This window comes from Micropterus dolomieu, linkage group LG11, assembly GCF_021292245.1.
Source record: "Micropterus dolomieu isolate WLL.071019.BEF.003 ecotype Adirondacks linkage group LG11, ASM2129224v1, whole genome shotgun sequence".
In the NCBI taxonomy this organism is placed as follows: domain Eukaryota; kingdom Metazoa; phylum Chordata; class Actinopteri; order Centrarchiformes; family Centrarchidae; genus Micropterus; species Micropterus dolomieu.
This window is the reverse complement of record NC_060160.1, coordinates 4,516,774-4,535,372: the sequence shown is the minus strand read 5'-3', so window position 1 is coordinate 4,535,372 and position 18,599 is coordinate 4,516,774. Positions and strand designations below refer to the sequence as shown.

Genomic DNA, 18,599 nt, shown 5'->3' with positions numbered 1-18,599 from the left:
TTAATTTAGGCCAACATTCTTGTTCTGACGCTTGAAACAAGAAAACATATGTATAGTTCTCAATAATAGTAGGGCTTCAATTAACAATTATGTTCATTACCGGTTAACCGGCAGATGATTTTCTCAATTGTCTATAAAATGTCAGAAAATGCTGAGAAGAAATTCCTTCTCTATTTCTCAAGGCTTAAAGTGACATTATCAGATGTCGTTTTTCTCAACCAAGAGCCCAAAAACCAAAGATATTTAATTAACAACAAATGAGCACATCTTCTGGTTGAAATAACACTTAAATATTTAAACAATGGGCGATAGTTGCTGATTAGTTTAATTTACTGTTGATCGATTAATCATTTCAGCTCAAAAAGGTCTTTGTGGTCTTTTGATAAATTTAACAATACGCAGTAAACTAAAGATGTGTCCTCCCCTCCATCTGCAGTCTGAGTTGTACCTGAAAAAAGGTGAACAGTGATCAAACACGGATGACGGACTTAAATCCTGCAGAGTTTTTATTCCTCTTTAAGACAAAGACAAAACAAGATTCATTTTGCATAACAGTAGTACAGCAGCGGCTGAGGGTACAAAAATGCTTTTTTTATTTTTCAGTGTAAAAATAACTCTACTCGTACCTCACACCTGTGCCGTCCTCTCGTAGTGCAAACGCTTCAAATAAAAGTTAGGCACATGATGGATACGATCGCAGTTCAATTACACTTAAGTTCGGTCAACAACGTCATTCTGCGTTCCTTTTTTTTTGTTTGTTTATTCCCAGTTCATAATGTTCAACAATCGCAGACTGAAGAGATGATGACGTAGTTTAAATAGTGATAATAAGACAGTTTGACTGCCTGTTTGTAGCTGTTAGGTTCGATGAAGCTTGATAACAAATACCTATAGAGTCCTATTTCGCTGACCGGATGAGGATTATCTATATCAGCATTTTCAACTAAGTGCAACTGAGTTTAATACTAAGTCAAAAACAAATTACATTGCAAGCTTATGGTCCCAAGCAACGATCACAACTTCTCCCTAGGTGATGCTTGTAAATATCTGAGTGAGTATTTAAGTGGCAACTTGACATCTTTCTACTTTTTAAGGAAAACAATAAAAAATAAAACTAGCTCAAAATAAAGTCAAAGGTAAAATATTTCCCAGATTTACATATGTTACAAATAAAAAATAAATATCAGCTCTGTTTTTTAATCTAGGCATTTTATGATTCAACCAGAAAAATAAAAAGGTACAAAACGAGACCGTCGTTCTCTTCAGACTAACACAGTGCAGCTTATTTTCAACAAGTGTGCTCCGCCATCAGGAGGCCAGCACGCCTCGGCGGATGATGTCAGACCCGTAGCGCCGGCTGAGAGAGGAGTCGCCCCTCAGCTGGTGGGAGTGGCATCGTTTCAAGCAGGGCTCCACCTCGCCGTCGCCTGGTTTGGAGTCGGAGGTGTAGCCGTCGTTCTCCGTCCCTGAGCGGAGTCTGGTCCTGGGGTACGACGGCTCTGGCGTGTTGGTCAGCGGCCTCAGCAGCGGCTTGCAGTGCTCCGCCTCCTCCTGCTCCTTCAGCGTTGCCGTCGGAGGCCTCTCGGCCCTCTTTGGGATCCTGAACTTCCCCCAGCCTTTAAGATGCCCGGACACAGATCTGTGAGAGCCGTTCGCGTGGGTTTTCCTCAGCCAGCCGTTGGCTTTGGCGGCGGCCGAGGCCACGCTGGCTCTGTTGATTTTAGAGTCGGTCGTCACATCCAGAGAGACTGGGTTTCTTTTTATCGTCCCTTCGGCCATGAAGTAGTCTTCTGTGTCAGAGTTCCTGATATCGACCAGCCTGATGGACACAGTCTTCTCCAGATGTTTTGACCCGAACCTGTTCTTCACCTGGCTGGGGAAGCTTTCCGTCACATCGCTCCTCCTCTTCCTCTTCGTCTCTTCTTGTTCTTGGTCGTTGTCTCGTTTCCGTCTGGCCAGCGCCTCGTGTACGGGCCCCGGGGCCTCCCTCCTTGGGCCTTTCCTGCTCTCAAGTTTGTGCAGCTTGACCGTGATAGTTTCCTGCACGACTTCTGGCTTCTGAAGCTTTGGGATTGGAATCTCCGGGCTGATCTCAGAGTTTGGGATTTTGGCGTCGCTTGTGGCCTCGGCAGGAGCAGAAGACTCTTTGATTCGGGAGCCTTTACTGTCCTTCGTCTCCAGTGGTTTGCTTTGATTGTCCTTCTTGTGAGTGTGCGGAGTGTCAGAGGGGCCTTTTCTGACGCTGCTTTTCCGTTTTTCCTGCATTGAAGACCCTCGTTTGGTTTTCAGTCCAGAGTGGCTGCCGGAGGAGTGAGACTGGGAGGCCTGAGAGGATAACCAGCCCAGAGAGAAGAGCTTCTCCAAATCCTTCGCTGAAGGATCACCTGCAAAAGATAAGTGATTCAATACAAAATTAGGGCAATATTTTTCTCTCTACCGACCTTCAGTGGATTGCCAAAATAAAGGATTCTCTCCTGGCTGTAATTAAAAACTGAAAACTAGTTACTGAAGTTTTTCTTTGTACACAAAAGATTTTGGTCTGATGTAATGACCAACAGCAGAACACAGATCTTCACTTTTAATTATTGTGTCGTTTCAGCATATTTTAAACACACGTACAGACACCATTTTGTGATGAAGGAAAATAGCCTTATTAATAACATTACAGTTATTTAAACCATAACTATCCAGCCATAATCAAAATTAAGAGTTTTTGAAATGTCATCTTAAAACATGTTAATTTAAATCCTTTCACGACATAGATTTGGAACAGATAATGGGAGATACTTGGTGTATTTAAAAAAAATAAAAATACTTTATCTTTTATAATTAAAACTACATGTCACATTTCTTGTTTCTGCATGTCCACGTACACAATTTGTGTCTTTCGTTTTGTGAATATTTGGACAAATGTGTCTGTAGGTAGATTTTTAAAGCTGGGCTAATAAAAAAATAAAAACAGAAATCGTAGTCGATGTTTCCTGAATGACATCATTTCACATGTCGTCTCATCTTGCTGACTCACCTGTGAGCAGCTCGTGGTCCAGCAGTCGGACCTGGTGCTGGAGGATCTGCTCCTGGACTCTCCACAACGAGCGCTTCATCTTCTCCCTCCGAGTCACCATGTAGGTCAGGTTACGCACCTGAGGAGCAACAGCAGGTTCTTTAGACAGGCTGTCACCAAACAGACATGTCCATTATTTACCTACTTTAAGATCAGCATCCTCCAACACTCAGAGCAGATTCCAGATTATCCCATTTAAACACATCACCTTGGGCTCTGGCTGGAAGTGTGATGGGCATTTTCTGACAATTGAAATACTAAATGATTAAACTAAATAATGCAGCCCTATTTTTATCTGTTCTATTTCTATTACACATGCATTATATAGTAATATTGTGTATACTTTCGTATGCATAATGTATTCATACTTATACCCTATGTTTATTTTATGTAGGGTACGTACACTGTTGTACTGTACAGTATAACTGTTAATAACAGTTCTTCAATAGTGCTTTCAGGCTAATTATATTTGCAAAAACATTCTATGTATATGATCTAAAGCCTGTATGGTCCAGACTACAGGCCCGGGGTCCAGATCTGTTTCATAAGGCCTTCTAAATGTTTAGAATTGGAAAAATCTGACCCTCCATATTTCCCTCAGCCTTTTATTAACTCCTCCACTGTTTTTCAGCAGGATCACAGAAAAAAAAAAAAACTAACCCATGAAGTTTTGGAGGGGATCTGAATCACAGGGCGGATACACAAATTACTTTTAACTTTAGTTAACATTGTGAGATAGGTCAGTTGATGTTCATGTGTTAATACAACTTTGTTTCAATATTTGATGTATGTGCAGTTATTTGTAGCTTAACATAATGTTTTCTACACTGTATGATAGATACTACAATTAATTTAATGTGTGTAAATATTAGTTTGTGAAACCATACTGGTTTGTGTAATAAAGGTAATTTTCTATATGCAAATTTAAATTGGACTAAAAAAAAAAAAAGCATGTTCACATCTTTGTGAACTTATTTTTTTTTTCCTAACACATTTTCATGATGTTATTTCACTCTAAGCATTTGATTTGTGCATACATGATAAAGTGTTTTCTGGTTTTCACAAATGTCTGTTTATCAAATATTTCCAATTTAGAACTACACAATAGATGCACTGTATGCAGGATAAGCGGTTGACGATGGATGGATGGACAATAGATGCACAGCTGATATGCTTCAGCTAGGCAAGACCATACTGTGACACCCTGTAATTCTAAAAGTTCTGGAAACCTACCCAGACATTACAGAAGACCGAGCAATAGCCTTGGCGGAGGTCTGCGCTCTCTGACTGCTCTTCTAGGCTGTTGTTTTTTTGCGGGGGGAAATTTTTTGCCTTTTTATTTGAAAGAGACAGCACAGTGATAGGTTCTAGAAATGAGGGGAGGAAAGGGGCCGGCATGCAGCAAAGGGCGGCAGGCTGGATTCATATCTGGGCCACTGCAATAAGGGCTCAGCCTTCTACATAGCGCTCTACCAGGTGAGCCAACTGCACCCCAATCTTCTAGTTTTACACGAGATCAAATGTCTCTTGCTAAACCTCAATAGAGGTGGACAGTTGATTATTTTTTGTCTGTGGATTTTTATCTGACTACTTTCTGTCTTACCTGCAGGAAAAGGCTGCCGTTCTCCATTTGTATGCAGTATAGTAACAATTCTGTAGGTTGAAGGTGTTGTAATCTACACAGCTTGTGCATTCATCTCTTTTCCTGCTGTAACATGTGAATCTCTTGGGATCAATAAATCTTATCTACAAACAAGCAAACTTTTCCACTGCACTCACAATTTAAGAACATTTATTTAAACTTTTATTTTGGCCTACAGGAAGTCATTCTCTCCTCTTGATGAGGTTTCCCTTGTGGACTCTCTGTGCTGCTCTCTGAGCTCCTGTGAAACTTTGTGCAGGTGAAGAAGAAACCTACCCTCTCCAGGTCCTGTCGGAGGTGTGTGAAGAGCTGCAGGCGTCGCAGCAGCACCTCCTGCTCGCGGCGTGCCAGGCTCTCCTCCTCGTCCTTCTTGGGCGTGAGGAGCGGCTGGTTGAAGTTGGCTTTGCGTTTCAGTTTCCAGTACTGGTAGAGGAAGTCCACGACGTCTGGCGGCAGCTTCAGGCGACTGGCCACCTCGTCCACCTCCACAAACTGGTAGAAGTCTTCCTCCATCGCCTGCAGCTTCAGCTTGCGGAGGTTGACTCTCTTCTCCTGCTGGCGGCTGCTGAGCCCCTCTAGATCGCCAGGCGCTCTGTTGATGAGCTGAGGAGCCACGTAGGACGACGAAGAGGAGGAAGCGTCTTCCTCCACTCTGACCCTGCCTCTCCTCTTGCACTTCTTGTCTCTGGCGCTCTCCTTCTCCTCCTCGCCTCCAGAATCTCGGACCCTGGACTCGGGGCCCTCGAGCCCGGAGTGTTTGGGGCAGTAGGACTTGAATTTGACCTCGTCATCCTCTGTGAGGATCGTGTTCATTTCAAGGCTGGCGTGGAGGCCGCACGTCACGTGGAAGGCAGTCCGGCAGTTTTTCGCTGAGCACTGCGGCAGCAAACAACATTGTTAGACCTTTAAACATTCAAAACACATATGACTTATAACAAACTCATTTATCTGTGTCCTACATCCACACTACACACTAATTCAAAGCAGAATCTAAAGGAAATTCTTGCAGCTGTGCAAAAATAAAGAAATAAATCTATTGTGGATGGTGCTGAAAAAGATGCAGTAACAGTTCAAAAACTAACCATTATTATTTTTGTTCTGATGAATTTAATTGGCAGTGAAGTCGTAGTTTGATTGTTGATTGACGTTTTGTCTAATTTCCAGTTATATCATTATAAAACATATGTATGTATGTTGATTTCTTGCAAATTAACTGCAAAAACAGAATACAATGAAGATAACTGTACAGTATTAGTATGTAAAATGGAATTAGGACATACGCTATTTAAGCAAAGTAAATGTAACTGTTCCTAAAGACAACTTTAACCACATTTGAACTTGACATATGATATGAACAAATTATACAAAACATGTTAAAACTGTTAAAAGGAAAGTTATGTACTAATTTCAAAAACTCATTTTGGTATCTGTAATGAAAGGTATTGATATAATTTTGGCACTGCTGTCTCATTTACCCACACATCTCTCGGTCCCTGTTTTTACAGTCTTTCATTGACTACACCTAAATAACAGAGGACTTTTGAACAAAATGTTCCAGCTGGTAAAAATGGCAGCAACTGAATCAGCAGGTACACAGCTACAACACATTTAAACTTGCTGATACCTGCACTTTAATTTAAACCCAAAACACTGTTTTTACATGCAGTCCCCTCCAAAAGTATTGTTTTTGTTGCTCACTGAAGACATTTGGGTTTGTACGTACCGATTTGGCCCATATGCAGTATGCAAACAAAAGCAAAATCTGCAGTATGCCAAAAATACCCAGATGACGTACTGATTCGGGAAAAATCTGCAGTATGCGTCGGACCAGTCTACCTCACGTAATGTGGCCCTTAATGCAAAGCGCCACACCTGTGACAACAACCCGTCTTTTCTTTCTAGGACAACAACAGAACTTGTTTTACAATTTTCATACGCTGTTTCATCACTAAATCCACTTCAAACAAGTTTTGAGGCAAGAAATCAACTGTGTAGATTTTAAATATCAGCATTTTTAGGGAAATTGTTGACGAATCGAGAATGTGCTCAAACGTTTTCGGGGTTGAGAAGCTCTGAAAAGCTCACGGAGCCGGCCAGTCAGCTCACGGAGCCCCCTGGCCCTCACGCCAGCTCACGGAGCTCACAGCCACACAGACCTCTGCAGCCAACGCAGCAGATGAGTCCAGCAACAACGTGAGATGAGGTGAGTTTAAATGTTCTTCCGCTGTTATTCTGTCTTTCATTCTGAGTAATGTTGGAACATTAAATAAAGAGACGTCTGGCTCGTGATGGACAGGCTTGTGTATGGTAGAAGCACTTTGATAAAATAAACAACAATAGTGGAATGAAAGGGGGCTGTTGTTGCTTTATTATTTTTCATTATTCTAAATAGACATTACATTGTTAGTGTAATGTTACAGTTATGGTTACAGTACTTGCTTTTTATTTTATATAATTCTTATTTATGCACCATATACCGAAGCAAACATCTGCTACAGATCGGCCGCAGCCCTGTTCTCATACATACAAGTTTTAAGCGTACTTACATTTATATTCCCCTTATTGTTCCGATTTTGAAAGCCGGAAACTAGCAAAGCCTGGTGTAGCATGCTGCAAAATAAATCTATTTAACAGTTTCATACTACATACTATCCCTCATACAGTATGCAGTACATACTGCTGTTGCCAGTAGTATATGTAGCAGGCGGTTCCGAATACAGTCTAAGTTTTCATCCTTGGTTCAAACCTATAAAGACTGCATTTCCTGTTTCAGAGGATAAAGCAACATGAAGACCAGAGAGCTGTCTATGGGAGAAGAGCAAGCCATTGTCAAGCTGAGTAAAGAAGGAAAAGCAAGCAGAGCTATTGGACAAACATTGGGCAGAGCAAGCACAACAATTTGGGATGTCCTGAAAAAGAAAGAAACTACTGGTGTACTGAGCAACAGACGACGAACAGGTCGGCCAAGGAAAACAACAGCAGTTGATGACAGAAATATCGTGAGAGCTGTGAAGAAAACCCCCAAAACATCAGTAAGTGACATCAGCAACGACCTCCACAGAGCAGGGGTGAAGGTATCACAATCCACTGTTCGAAGAAGACTCAGAGAGCAGAAATATATAGAGGCCACTACACAAGATGCAAACCGCTCATCAGCAGGAAGAATCAGAAGGCAAGATTGAAATTTGCGAAGTAGTACAGAGATGAGCCGCAAAAGTTCTGCAACACAATCTTATGGACTGATGAGACCAAGATTAATTTCTACCAAAGTGATGGAAAGGCCAAATGTGGAGAAAGAAAGGAACTGCTTATGATCTGAAGCATCCAAGCTCATCTGTGAAGCATGGTGGAGGTAATGTCATGGCCTGGGCGTGCATGGCTGCTTCTGGAGCAGGCTCATTAATATTTATTGATGATGTAACTGATGATGGTAGCAGCAGAATGAATTCAGAAGTGCACAGAAACATTTTGTCTGATAATTTACGGAGAAATGCATTGAAACTAATCAGGAGGAAGTTTATCATGCAGCAGGACAATGAACCAAAGCACACTGCCAACAAAACAAAGGACTTCATCAGGGGGAAAAAGTGGAAGGTTTTAGACTGGCCAAGTCAATCACTTGACCTTAACCCAGTAGAGCTGCATTTCACCTCCTTAAGAGGAGACTGAAGGGAGAAACACCCCGAAACAAACAAGAACTGAAAGAAACTGCGGTAAAAGCCTGGAATAGCATCACAAATGTAGAATGTAACAGTTTGGTGATGTCGATGGGTCGCAGGCTTGAGGCAGTTATTGAGGGTTATGCCACCAAATATTAAATTTTATTTACTTTAAGATTATTTGTTCTTTTACTTTTGCTCACCTAAGAATGCTGTGGTCTAATACAAACGGTGATATGTCCTGAGTTGTTTAACACATATAGATGTGAATGCCAGGAAATGAGAGCTGAAATTCTGAACTCTTGTCTCAAACTCGTCTTTTGATCTTAAACCCAAATGTCTTCAGTGAACAATAAAAACAAAGGAATTGTCCATTCTGGAGCTGCAGCTAACGATGATTTTAGTATTCGAAGCTTCTATAGATTATTTCAACGATTCATCGATGCGCCCTCCCCAATACTTTTGGAGGGGACTGTATATTCATCATTTCATACTTGCATTACAAACTAATTTTAATTGTATGCTGTTAATCTTAGATAAAGCTTAATGAGAAATATAACAATAGACAAACACTTCAGAATGTGTGCTGACTCTTCAGCTGCCTCCCTCCTCCTTTAACCTGCTGAGCTGTGAAATCATCACAGTTTCATTTCCCACATTAATTTGGTTGTGAAAAGCAAAAGAAACGCCCCGCAGCACACACACACACACACACACACACACACACACACTCCACTCCACTGAGGACATCTCAGCATCATGCTGGCTCACGCTTTGCTTTCCGCATCTCATTAGACGCCTTTGTGTTCCTGCGTTAAGGGAGTGAAATGTGAGCGGTGACTCTACCTGTATACACGCTCCGGTCTTCTCCTTGCACAGGCAGCAGATCAGAGCCCATCTGTTGCTGGGAATTTGGGACACGTTGGTGATCGGCTCCATCTTCTCTGGATTCCCGATGCTCACCTGCGCGGCAGATTTAACATATAATGGGTCACGTGTTGCTCACAAGGGGGTGTCGACTCAAATACATGCAAATACATCAACACATGCTGAAACAAATTCCCACCATGTGTGCAGAAATGCTCCAGTAGAAATAAAACCTACTGGTCTTTTCACAGCACAAACAGCTGCCAGTGTTTCAGGGTGTTTGGTCCAATAAAAAAACATGACAATTGAATTCATTCAAACTACTTACAATATCAGTCAAAGGTTTGGACGCACCTCCCATTCACTTGAGAGCATCCAAACTTTTGACTGGTGCTCTACATTTTCATGTCATGTGTTTTGATTCATTAAAACATATGTGACTTTACTCTGAGTAAATATTCTAAAACAACAGCAGAATCTATTAGAAAGCTCCAATTTAATGCTGTAATCATGAAAATCTCTATTTTCTTTTAGAAGTCTTCTTCTTCTTTTAGTCTTAGATTATTTTATAAATAACAGGAGACACAGCCAAACGTAAACACTAGTTTCTAGTTAGCACTTCTATTGTTGACAGTAAAAATTTTGTTTATGAGCGGGAAAAAGTTCTCTGATATAAGCGTTTATATAAAACCCTGCAATGTAAAGTGTTTACCAATTTAAAAATAATTTAAAATCAAGGCCAATGTCAGTAATAACATTTCAGAGACTTACTTATGAGAACTTAAATGTGCTTTTTGCTCATTTCTTTAAGACTCACACAGTACTGGAGCACAGTATGAAAAATGGGAAGAGTGACATGTAATTTAAAAAAAGCCAAAAAGGATTTAATATTAAAATAATTAACAGAGACGTATCAACAGGTAGATTTTATCTTCACCTCTGGAATCCACAAGGCACAGCTTACGTGGACCCACTTGGTTCCACTTCGGGTCGGCTTCATGGCTCCGCCCTTCTTGGGACACAACTGGCACTTTGGCAGGATGCCGAGGGCGCAGATCCGACACAGCCAGCTGCCCTTTGGGACTTTCTGGATGCCGTAACACGCCTGGTGAGAAACGCAAACAGAGGGCGTCTCAGCTTCCAGACAGCAAACAGAAATCAATACAGCAGCAGCAACAAATGAAGACGCAGAGAAAGTGTGTGCGTACGTGTGTCAGATGAAACCACAGCAACAGCTGATCTGAAATTGTCCTTTTAATTTTTCTTTTTAACCACAGAGAAACATCTTCAGACGAACAAATTAAGTCTCTAAGTGCTAACACGGTTTGGTTAAAAACTGTTTGCTGCGTTTAATGATTTCGCTTTGCTTATTACTCTTCACATTATCTGGGATTTTAACATCACAAGGCGGAAGAACCCTGAAATTTCAATTTAGTTCCCATCATTTGTAGAGCTGCAACGATTAACTGATTAATTGAATTAAATGAATCACTACTGAACTACTTTAATAAATAAGTCTGAATAATTTTTTAAGAAAAAAAAATGTCTGATTCCAGCTTCTTAAACGTGAATATTCGCTGGTTTCTTTACTCCTCTGTGACAGTAAACTACATATCTCTGGGTTGTGGACAAAACAAGACATTTGAGGACGTCATCTTGGGCTTTCACAAACACTGATCAACATTTTTCACCATTTTCTGACATTTTATAGAACAAACAACTAATCGATTAAATCGAGAAAATAATGAGCAGATGCAGCTCGAAGGTTGCTGCCCTTATCATTTGGTTTACATTTAAGACATTCAGCTGATGGTCTTATATAAATTAATTCAAATGAGAGAGACAGTAGAAGTTAAACTCATGTGGTAATGACATTATCAGGTGTACAAACTACAAAGAATATTAAATAAATGTCACATAGGACAAAAAGCACTTTGGAAGATATCAATAGCTCTCTGTACATCACACAGTCACCGTTCAATAAACGTATTTTGTCTTAATACTTAATAAAAAGTAAAGAATTATTTTCCATCAATAGGTTTTTCTCTCATGTAAAGGGAGTTAAGTGAGCTCTGACCTGGTGAACGCAGATGTTGCACTTGTCGCAGAACACCATCTCGTTGTTGTCTTCCCCGTCGGGCGACTGGCAAACGTCACACACCACGTCCTCGTCGTATTCGATACCGAGTCCCTCCTCCGTCTCCATGGCGTGCGTCATGTTTTCGTGGCAGCAGTGCTCAAACTCCTCCATCACCCGCTCCATGGTGATCTCGTCTAACGGCGGCATGGCTGGAAAATGAAGGGAGTAAAAGTTGTCCCAAAGTTAAGGACCTCCTCCAGTTTCATAATTTTCTTATTTTAATCTCAAACTTTGTGACATTATACAACCATTGGGCTTTTACAACATGTTCAATTTAACTAAAAGGTCATGGAGATTAAACAGAAAATGCTAATTTATCTCTAATCCTAAATAGCTGACACTTTGAAGCCAACCCTACATTACCCAACAGTGAAAATATTCATAATTCCAGGTTTAACTATGAGGTCATAGGCCAAAAAAAAAGACACCATAGAAAGAGCTCGACTTCAGAAAACAATGTGTATCTAAAATAATTGCTCAAAGCGATAAGTAGAATAAAATAAAGCAGCACAAAAACAATAGGAGTAACTACTCGAAGCAAAAACTTCAGCCAAAAAGGGTGGCTAAATTCCCTCAGATTCAGAGTCTACCTTATTTTGGGGTCAATTTCGGGACAGCAGGGAAAAATCTGTAGTGTCATGTATTTTGAAAAATGTAAAACATTCAACAGGTAGTAATTCTTATTGTCAGTGATGCTCAATCATAAGACTCTGACCTGTTAATAATTCCTGAACTGTTACACAGTTGGAATAAAATTAAAAAGTAGACTTAAAAATTCAAAAGTTGATCAATTGCAATTTAGGCCTTCAACTGACACTTAGTTTCTTTGAGTAAGACACTAAATTAATTGCTGAGACTATCAGTGACAAATGTGCTGCTGTGCCTTCCATTTCTGCAGCTTGACCTCTCCAAAGAAGAATTTAAACATTGAGGATAAATTTATATACATTTTAACATCAAATTAGAAAGAAGAATCTTACTCACAGAGCAAAAAACACAAACCCTTCTCAGTTAATTCACTTTAAGTTTTTAAAGACACGCTGCTTTGGCTAGAATCCAATTTCTGAACGATACTAACATAATGAATGCCGGCCTTTGTCAAATCAGCCTCAGGCCAAACATCAGCTCTGTGACTCACCCATCTCTGCAAACTCCTCGTTTGTGATCTGCAGCCAGGCCACGTCTTCCTCGTTCAGGTCGTAGCGGCACATCCCCTCCGCCAGCGTCCGGATGTCCACGTAGCCCAGTGCCTCTGTGCCCGTCGTCCGTATCAGCTTCTTTGGCCTGACGAACATGACCTCCTTCCCTTTCTCTGCCAACACCCTGCACAGCACAGTCAGGAGACATGTCAGTTTACTGTCCCGCATTTACAGTGTGGTACTAGAAATTATCCATCCATTAATTTTCTATACTCTTATCCTGTGAGCAAATCTGAAAAATCTTTGTCTCTTTAACGTGTCCCTTCATGTTGGGGTGCTTTGACTTTATTTTTATTTTACTACAAGCAAGAGACATTTTCTGTTCCATAACAATCAAAGAGCTAATGAGACATAAGATACATTTTCAAGGTCCTGCTCGAGTCATTAATAACTAAGCATGTTAAGAACCAGGGTGCAAACAGATTTTTAATCATTTGTTTATCTGCTGCTTTTGTTTTTCAAGCATTTGTCAAACTTTGTCCTTGCTAGATAACAGACTATATGAGACTGTGAGCTTGTAAAACCAAATTAACACAAACCAAAGGCTCCCAAGCAAACAGGCTTAAAAATTTGCCACCTGCTACACAAGCAGCCGCCTCTACACAAAGCAGTGACATCTCAACTTTATGAGCCTGTCCTAGATTCCCACTCAGGACAATACGGGATCAAACATGTGGCTTTGTCGTTTCAAAGCGGCCTTTCTTTTTTTGACCTACCTGGCGACAGGCTGTGGGATGGACTGAGGGCTGACGGGAACCTGGACACCCTTCTCCCACTCCTGCCTCCACGGGTCGGCGAGGACGTAGTAGTCCTCGGGGTTCAGCTGGTACGAGTCATGCACCTTCATGGCGGTGATCAGGTCCGTCCTGAAAACCTGCAGCAGTCGCAACAAGAGTCAGCGCACTTTAACCCAAGCGCTGTTGCAACGGTGTTTGCAACTTTTCTACTTGTAGAGGAGAATTCTCTCAGAATTTTTTTGTTTTTGTTGCTTTACAGTTTGCCGCTGTCGGAGGAAGTGGGGAAGGATCAAGCTGTTGTTTCTGATATAAGTTCTCTAAATCTTCAGTGCAAATGTTCACAAGTGAAAACACAACAGTGAGAAAAATTATCAATTTAATTGGACCATCAATATTCACACCCCGTATATATAATACTGGTGTTCATTTATTTAATCTGAAATACTACTAATTATCCTAAAGCTCATATTAAAAATGTTATTTTTGGCATTAATATACAAACACACACACCTTTACAACCAAAATAATTACAACTTTTTCCCATATAGAAACTGCATATCACGGTTTGCACACGTTGAAAACAGGTTGAACTACCATGTTGCAAACAGACAGCCAAACAGAAACCAGCCAATCGGAGTCATTGTTTTGTTTTGATTTGATTGGCTCTTGGTGAAAAGGGAATGTACAGTGGCCTGCATGGACCAAGTCCACAGCCTGTACATTAGATAACAGGTATGTGTAAAAAGTAGTAAGTAAAAAGCGGAAGATTAGATTACTGACTAATTTTGTTGTTGTTAATTGATTGATTGATTAATTTCATTTTTGATAAAAATATTTGTTTTTAGTTAAATGCATCTTTAAAATGAAACAGAACAAGAATGACAGCAGAAGATAGTTCAAGAACTCTGACCTTCAAATGTGTTCAATAAACTCTAATAATCCTACAACCCCATTATTACTGTAATGAGTTTAGACAGACGTACCTCGGAGGGTTTCTGCCCGGTCCCCCTCCTGGGCTGTGATGAATGTTGGGACCAGCAGGTAGAATTACCTGGAGGAGAAACATCACAGAGTGTTACGGGTCTCAGCATTTCTCCTTTCTCCGTTTGTGCTGTAGTTCTAATTAATCTAACGAACAACCTCACGTCCTCAAAAACGTATGGATTTCCCCCAACAGGGAAACTTCGAGAAACACATGTGTGGCTCATTTGGATAGTCAAAATGCTGCAACTGGTGTTTTCTGTTTTCATTTTCATTTCTTTACGATTCACTAATTTCAACTTTGGGTCACTTAGTATTTAAAACCACCCGTGTTAGACCAAAGCCTTCATTTGCACAACATGTGGGACATCAATATGCTGCAGGATTGTTTTAACGCCTGTTAAAAAAAAAAAACCCTGAATCAGACCTCGGCTTAAAACTATTTCCAGTAAGAGCTTAGGGTTTGTTTTTACCCTAGATGACACATCAGATAGACTGGATGATACGTAAATCCAAACAATCACAGGGAAGCATTTTCACATTTATTTATTTTGTTTTCTGTAATCAATAACTTTCCCCAACATTTTACATGATGTGATAAAACCCAGCCAATTAAGGATTTTGCAGAGGATGAAACAAATGCTACAAAGTGTTTCTCAAAGCCAGTCTGTCTGACCTGCCACGATGTCTTTAAAAGGTCCAAATGCACCTCCTGTACCTACTCTGTCTCCTGTTCCTCAGACTGTGGGCCTCACACTTTCTCTTTTCCTTAAACTTTCTCCATCTCTCGCCCTTTCTTTTTCTTCCTCTTGGTTTCCTTCCTGTACATCACGTATACATTCACTGACACTGACAGTAACAAGAAATATTTTCAGGAATAGACAACTACTCAAAAGGGAATGAGTACTTGTCTGATAAAATTTAAAATTATTGACTCATTATCTTTATGTGATGATTTACTTTTAGCCTACATTAGATTTTGTAGTATTTGAGGATATAAGTTAGCATTTCCTATGTTCTGCTGACCTTATAGTGCAGCTTTGCACTTTCACTTGTGAAATTAAGGAAGGTGGCAGGACTGTATTGGCCTCATTCAGGCCTATATTTAGACTTGGTATGAATGAGTCAGCACAGACAATAGTTTGCTTACTTCCATTGTCGGAGTCATCACTGCTGCTGGGGTGCCTGCTCCTCTTCATTGTCGTCTGTCCGCGGAGCTACGGCGTAGGGACGCTTCACAAACCAGACAGGAGGTTAAGTTACAGAAGCTATTGATGACAAGCTGCAAGATACACAGCTGTGATAAAGACAAATGTTAACATTTGGGAATAAGATGAGAAGTCTGACTCAAAAGCTGCCACACACACACACACACACACACACACACACAAGTGATTTTGTAGTACAATTTTAGGATCACAAGTTATGGCTAATTAATCCTTGGCACACTTTTAGTGAGAGTGTAAACACAGTGACAACTTTAGAAGACACAGAAATAACTATTACACCATTAAACATAAATGTAGTTGCCACCATAAATAAAAGCATGACACAAACATTAGACATGTTGAAGTTCAGGCTACTATCTGTGCAGCCACCGTGCCCATTTTTTGAGAGTGGGTTTGATCATTAAGCTAAGAAATAGACCATGTCTCTCAATATTAATAATACCTCTATACTCTATATCACTTCTTAGACGCAGACAGGTAAATATCCGAGCAATACGGTTGGACAAGAGTGTAAAAATATGTCACTATCCTGCAGCCCCTTGCCCATCTTCTGAGGGTGGGTTTGACCATTAAGCTAAGAAACTGATCGTGTCTCTCATTAATTTTGATACCTATTTACTAGGGGGGGAAAAAATCACTTCTTGGACGCAGACAGATAGTAAAAACGTGTCACTATTCCAGCTGTTTCCTTGCTGATCTGGCAGCACACCAACCCCGCAGGGACGTGTACACACCAGTCACTGTTCAGCAATGTCAACAAGAAGTTACCACATGCAGCACACACAGGAAACATCGCTTTGCAGAGCTCAGAGTTCAGCATGCGGCGTGCAAAAACACCAGCACGGACTCCCGACAGGTGGAAATATCTCTTGCCAGCGTGTACAAGGGGAAATGTGCAAACCCTAATTTAGCTGGCTGGGCAACAGCAGGCTAGCCACAGTTTGTGTGAACGCCCCTTCTTCCAGAAACTATCGGCTAGCTAACTTTGCGGCTGCCTTGAGCTGGCAGGCTACACAACAGCTTGTCTTTAGCTTTGCTCTAGCAACATGGTAACACATGCACAATGCGCAATATTGTGTTTTTAACATGCGATTGCAATTACACCACACAGCGTTGCATTAAAAAACAAAACAAAAAAAAAAAACAACAGGCTGCAAATTGTAGCTGGTTAGCCAGATAGCTAATCTCTCACTAGCGTTATGCAACACGAGGGCCCACCCACACCCGGCGCCAGTGTTGTTTATGTTAAGAATGAGGTGTTTTTTTAAGTGTTCCGCTACGTCCTTAAACTTAAAATAAGACATTTTGCAAAACTTGTTCATAACAGAATGGTTTGCGGTTGATATGCACGTTTTTCTACATGCGTAGTCTGCACGTTAATATTAGATGACGTTAGCGGTTAGCAACAACAGCTAGCTCGTTAGCTGAGGAGGCTACAGCAGTTGGTATATTAGCATTAGCCACTGCTGCTAACATAACTTCTACAGTGCCCCTTATTAAAACCCCACAGTCCCCGAACAGCTATCTGTAACATGAAATGTGCTAATAACGGATCTGAACAAACTACCTGATGGACACATGCGTGAAAACTGTTGAGTAACACGATGATGGTGCGCTATCTGTGGTGCTAGCCAGCAGCGCACAGTGTGGCATATTTACCAGCGATCCACTGGCTCAGGTTAATCTTTGGCGCCATTTTAAATGACGATGTCGCGTTTTCCTAGCGGACTGCTAAGTGCGACCATACTACAAATATATATACAAACTCCTTCAAATAGCCCGTTAGGAACATTATGGCTGATGTGCACACTAATTTTAATCCGTGTAGAGTATGAAAATAATTTGGACGGTACATACAGAGCACGACAGGGCCGCTGAAAGCCGGTGAGTTTGATGTGAAGCGCAGTTTTATCCGTGAGTTCCGCTTGACCCGCATTCCACAAACACAGAGCGGCGGCCGGGGAGGAGGTTACCCAGCCCGGACTGGAGCTCCGCCTGTGGGCCGCTGGGGGGCAGCAGAAACCTCTGAACCGGTCCTGGTACCAGTTATCTCAACAGATGCAACGACTCATGCAGAAATTATGTTTTGCCATTATGTTTCCAGAGTTACACCCACGTTGCCCGGCTGCCAGTTTAAATGGCAACAAACATGATTTTTAAATAAAAATAAACTTTGCTTGTTGCTTTAATACAAGACAAACCGGGGGATATAAACATAGCAAAGAAAAGACAATATACACAAATAAATACATAACAAAAATAAGGAAAAGAAAAATTATCTACTAATATATTGTGTAAAGTGCATAATTTCACCGTTTTGATAGCTTTCTTGTTTTAGGATGAGTTTATTGTTCAAATGTATTATTCAATTGCTTTCTTAAATATTGGTATGACAATAGTAAATATACATTTGTTGATATTATATGTATATAATACAAATTATTAATACAGATTAATCAAGGTAACAGATCACTCAAGATTTGTAAAAACAAAAATGACAGATGACAGTGAAAAAGTAAATTTTATTGGAGAACTCCAGGGGAATATAAACATAGCAAATAAAAGACAAAGAATACACAAAACAATTAAATAGTTAAAAAGGAAATGAAAAAAAATGTATATATATATATATATACAAGTATAAGCTATTGTGTAAAGTGCATAGTTTCACATTTTTGATAGCTCTCTTGTTTTGAGATGAGTGTTCTTCCAATATAGGCCTACAGTGAATATTGGTTTGGCATTAGTAAATTTACATATAATAAAAATTATTGTAAGATTAATCAAAAAGGTATTTGTCTGTAAGATTACATTCAAGATTACATCCGTCCATCCATCCATCGTCAACGCCTATCCTGCGTACAGGGTCACGGGGTCTGGAGCCAATCCCAGCTGACATCAGGCGAAAGGCGTGGGTACACCCTGGACAGGTCGCCAATCCATCGCAGGGCCATTCAAGATTTGTAAAAACCAAAAATGATAGATGACAGTGACAGATGACAAATGCAGGGGAAAATTATGTTCACATCACGTTTGTTAAAATGAAAATGTCAACAAACATGATGTGAACACATTTATACA

At 40.6% G+C, this 18,599-nt stretch overlaps 1 protein-coding gene across 4 annotated transcripts; it reads right to left on the bottom strand.

Annotated features, from left to right (window-relative positions):
- Positions 1-488: 488 nt before the first annotated feature.
- On the bottom strand, positions 489-17,637 carry jade1 (jade family PHD finger 1). Of its 4 annotated transcripts, none has more exons than XM_046062748.1 (12): positions 17,376-17,637; positions 15,440-15,522; positions 15,012-15,110; positions 14,292-14,359; positions 13,288-13,445; positions 12,511-12,695; positions 11,310-11,521; positions 10,170-10,337; positions 9,212-9,328; positions 4,983-5,582; positions 3,026-3,143; positions 489-2,384 (listed from the first exon to the last, which is right to left on the bottom strand). In XM_046062748.1, exons 2-12 carry the CDS (start codon positions 15,486-15,488, stop codon positions 1,309-1,311), a joined length of 2,850 nt encoding a protein of 949 aa, XP_045918704.1. In that variant the 5' UTR covers positions 15,489-15,522; positions 17,376-17,637; the 3' UTR covers positions 489-1,308. The 4 variants fall into 4 exon arrangements, with proteins under 4 accessions (XP_045918704.1, XP_045918705.1, XP_045918706.1 ...); XM_046062749.1 differs by lacking the exon at positions 17,376-17,637 and adding an exon at positions 17,086-17,237; XM_046062750.1 differs by lacking the exon at positions 15,012-15,110.
- Between the last annotated feature and the right edge of the window lie 962 nt (positions 17,638-18,599).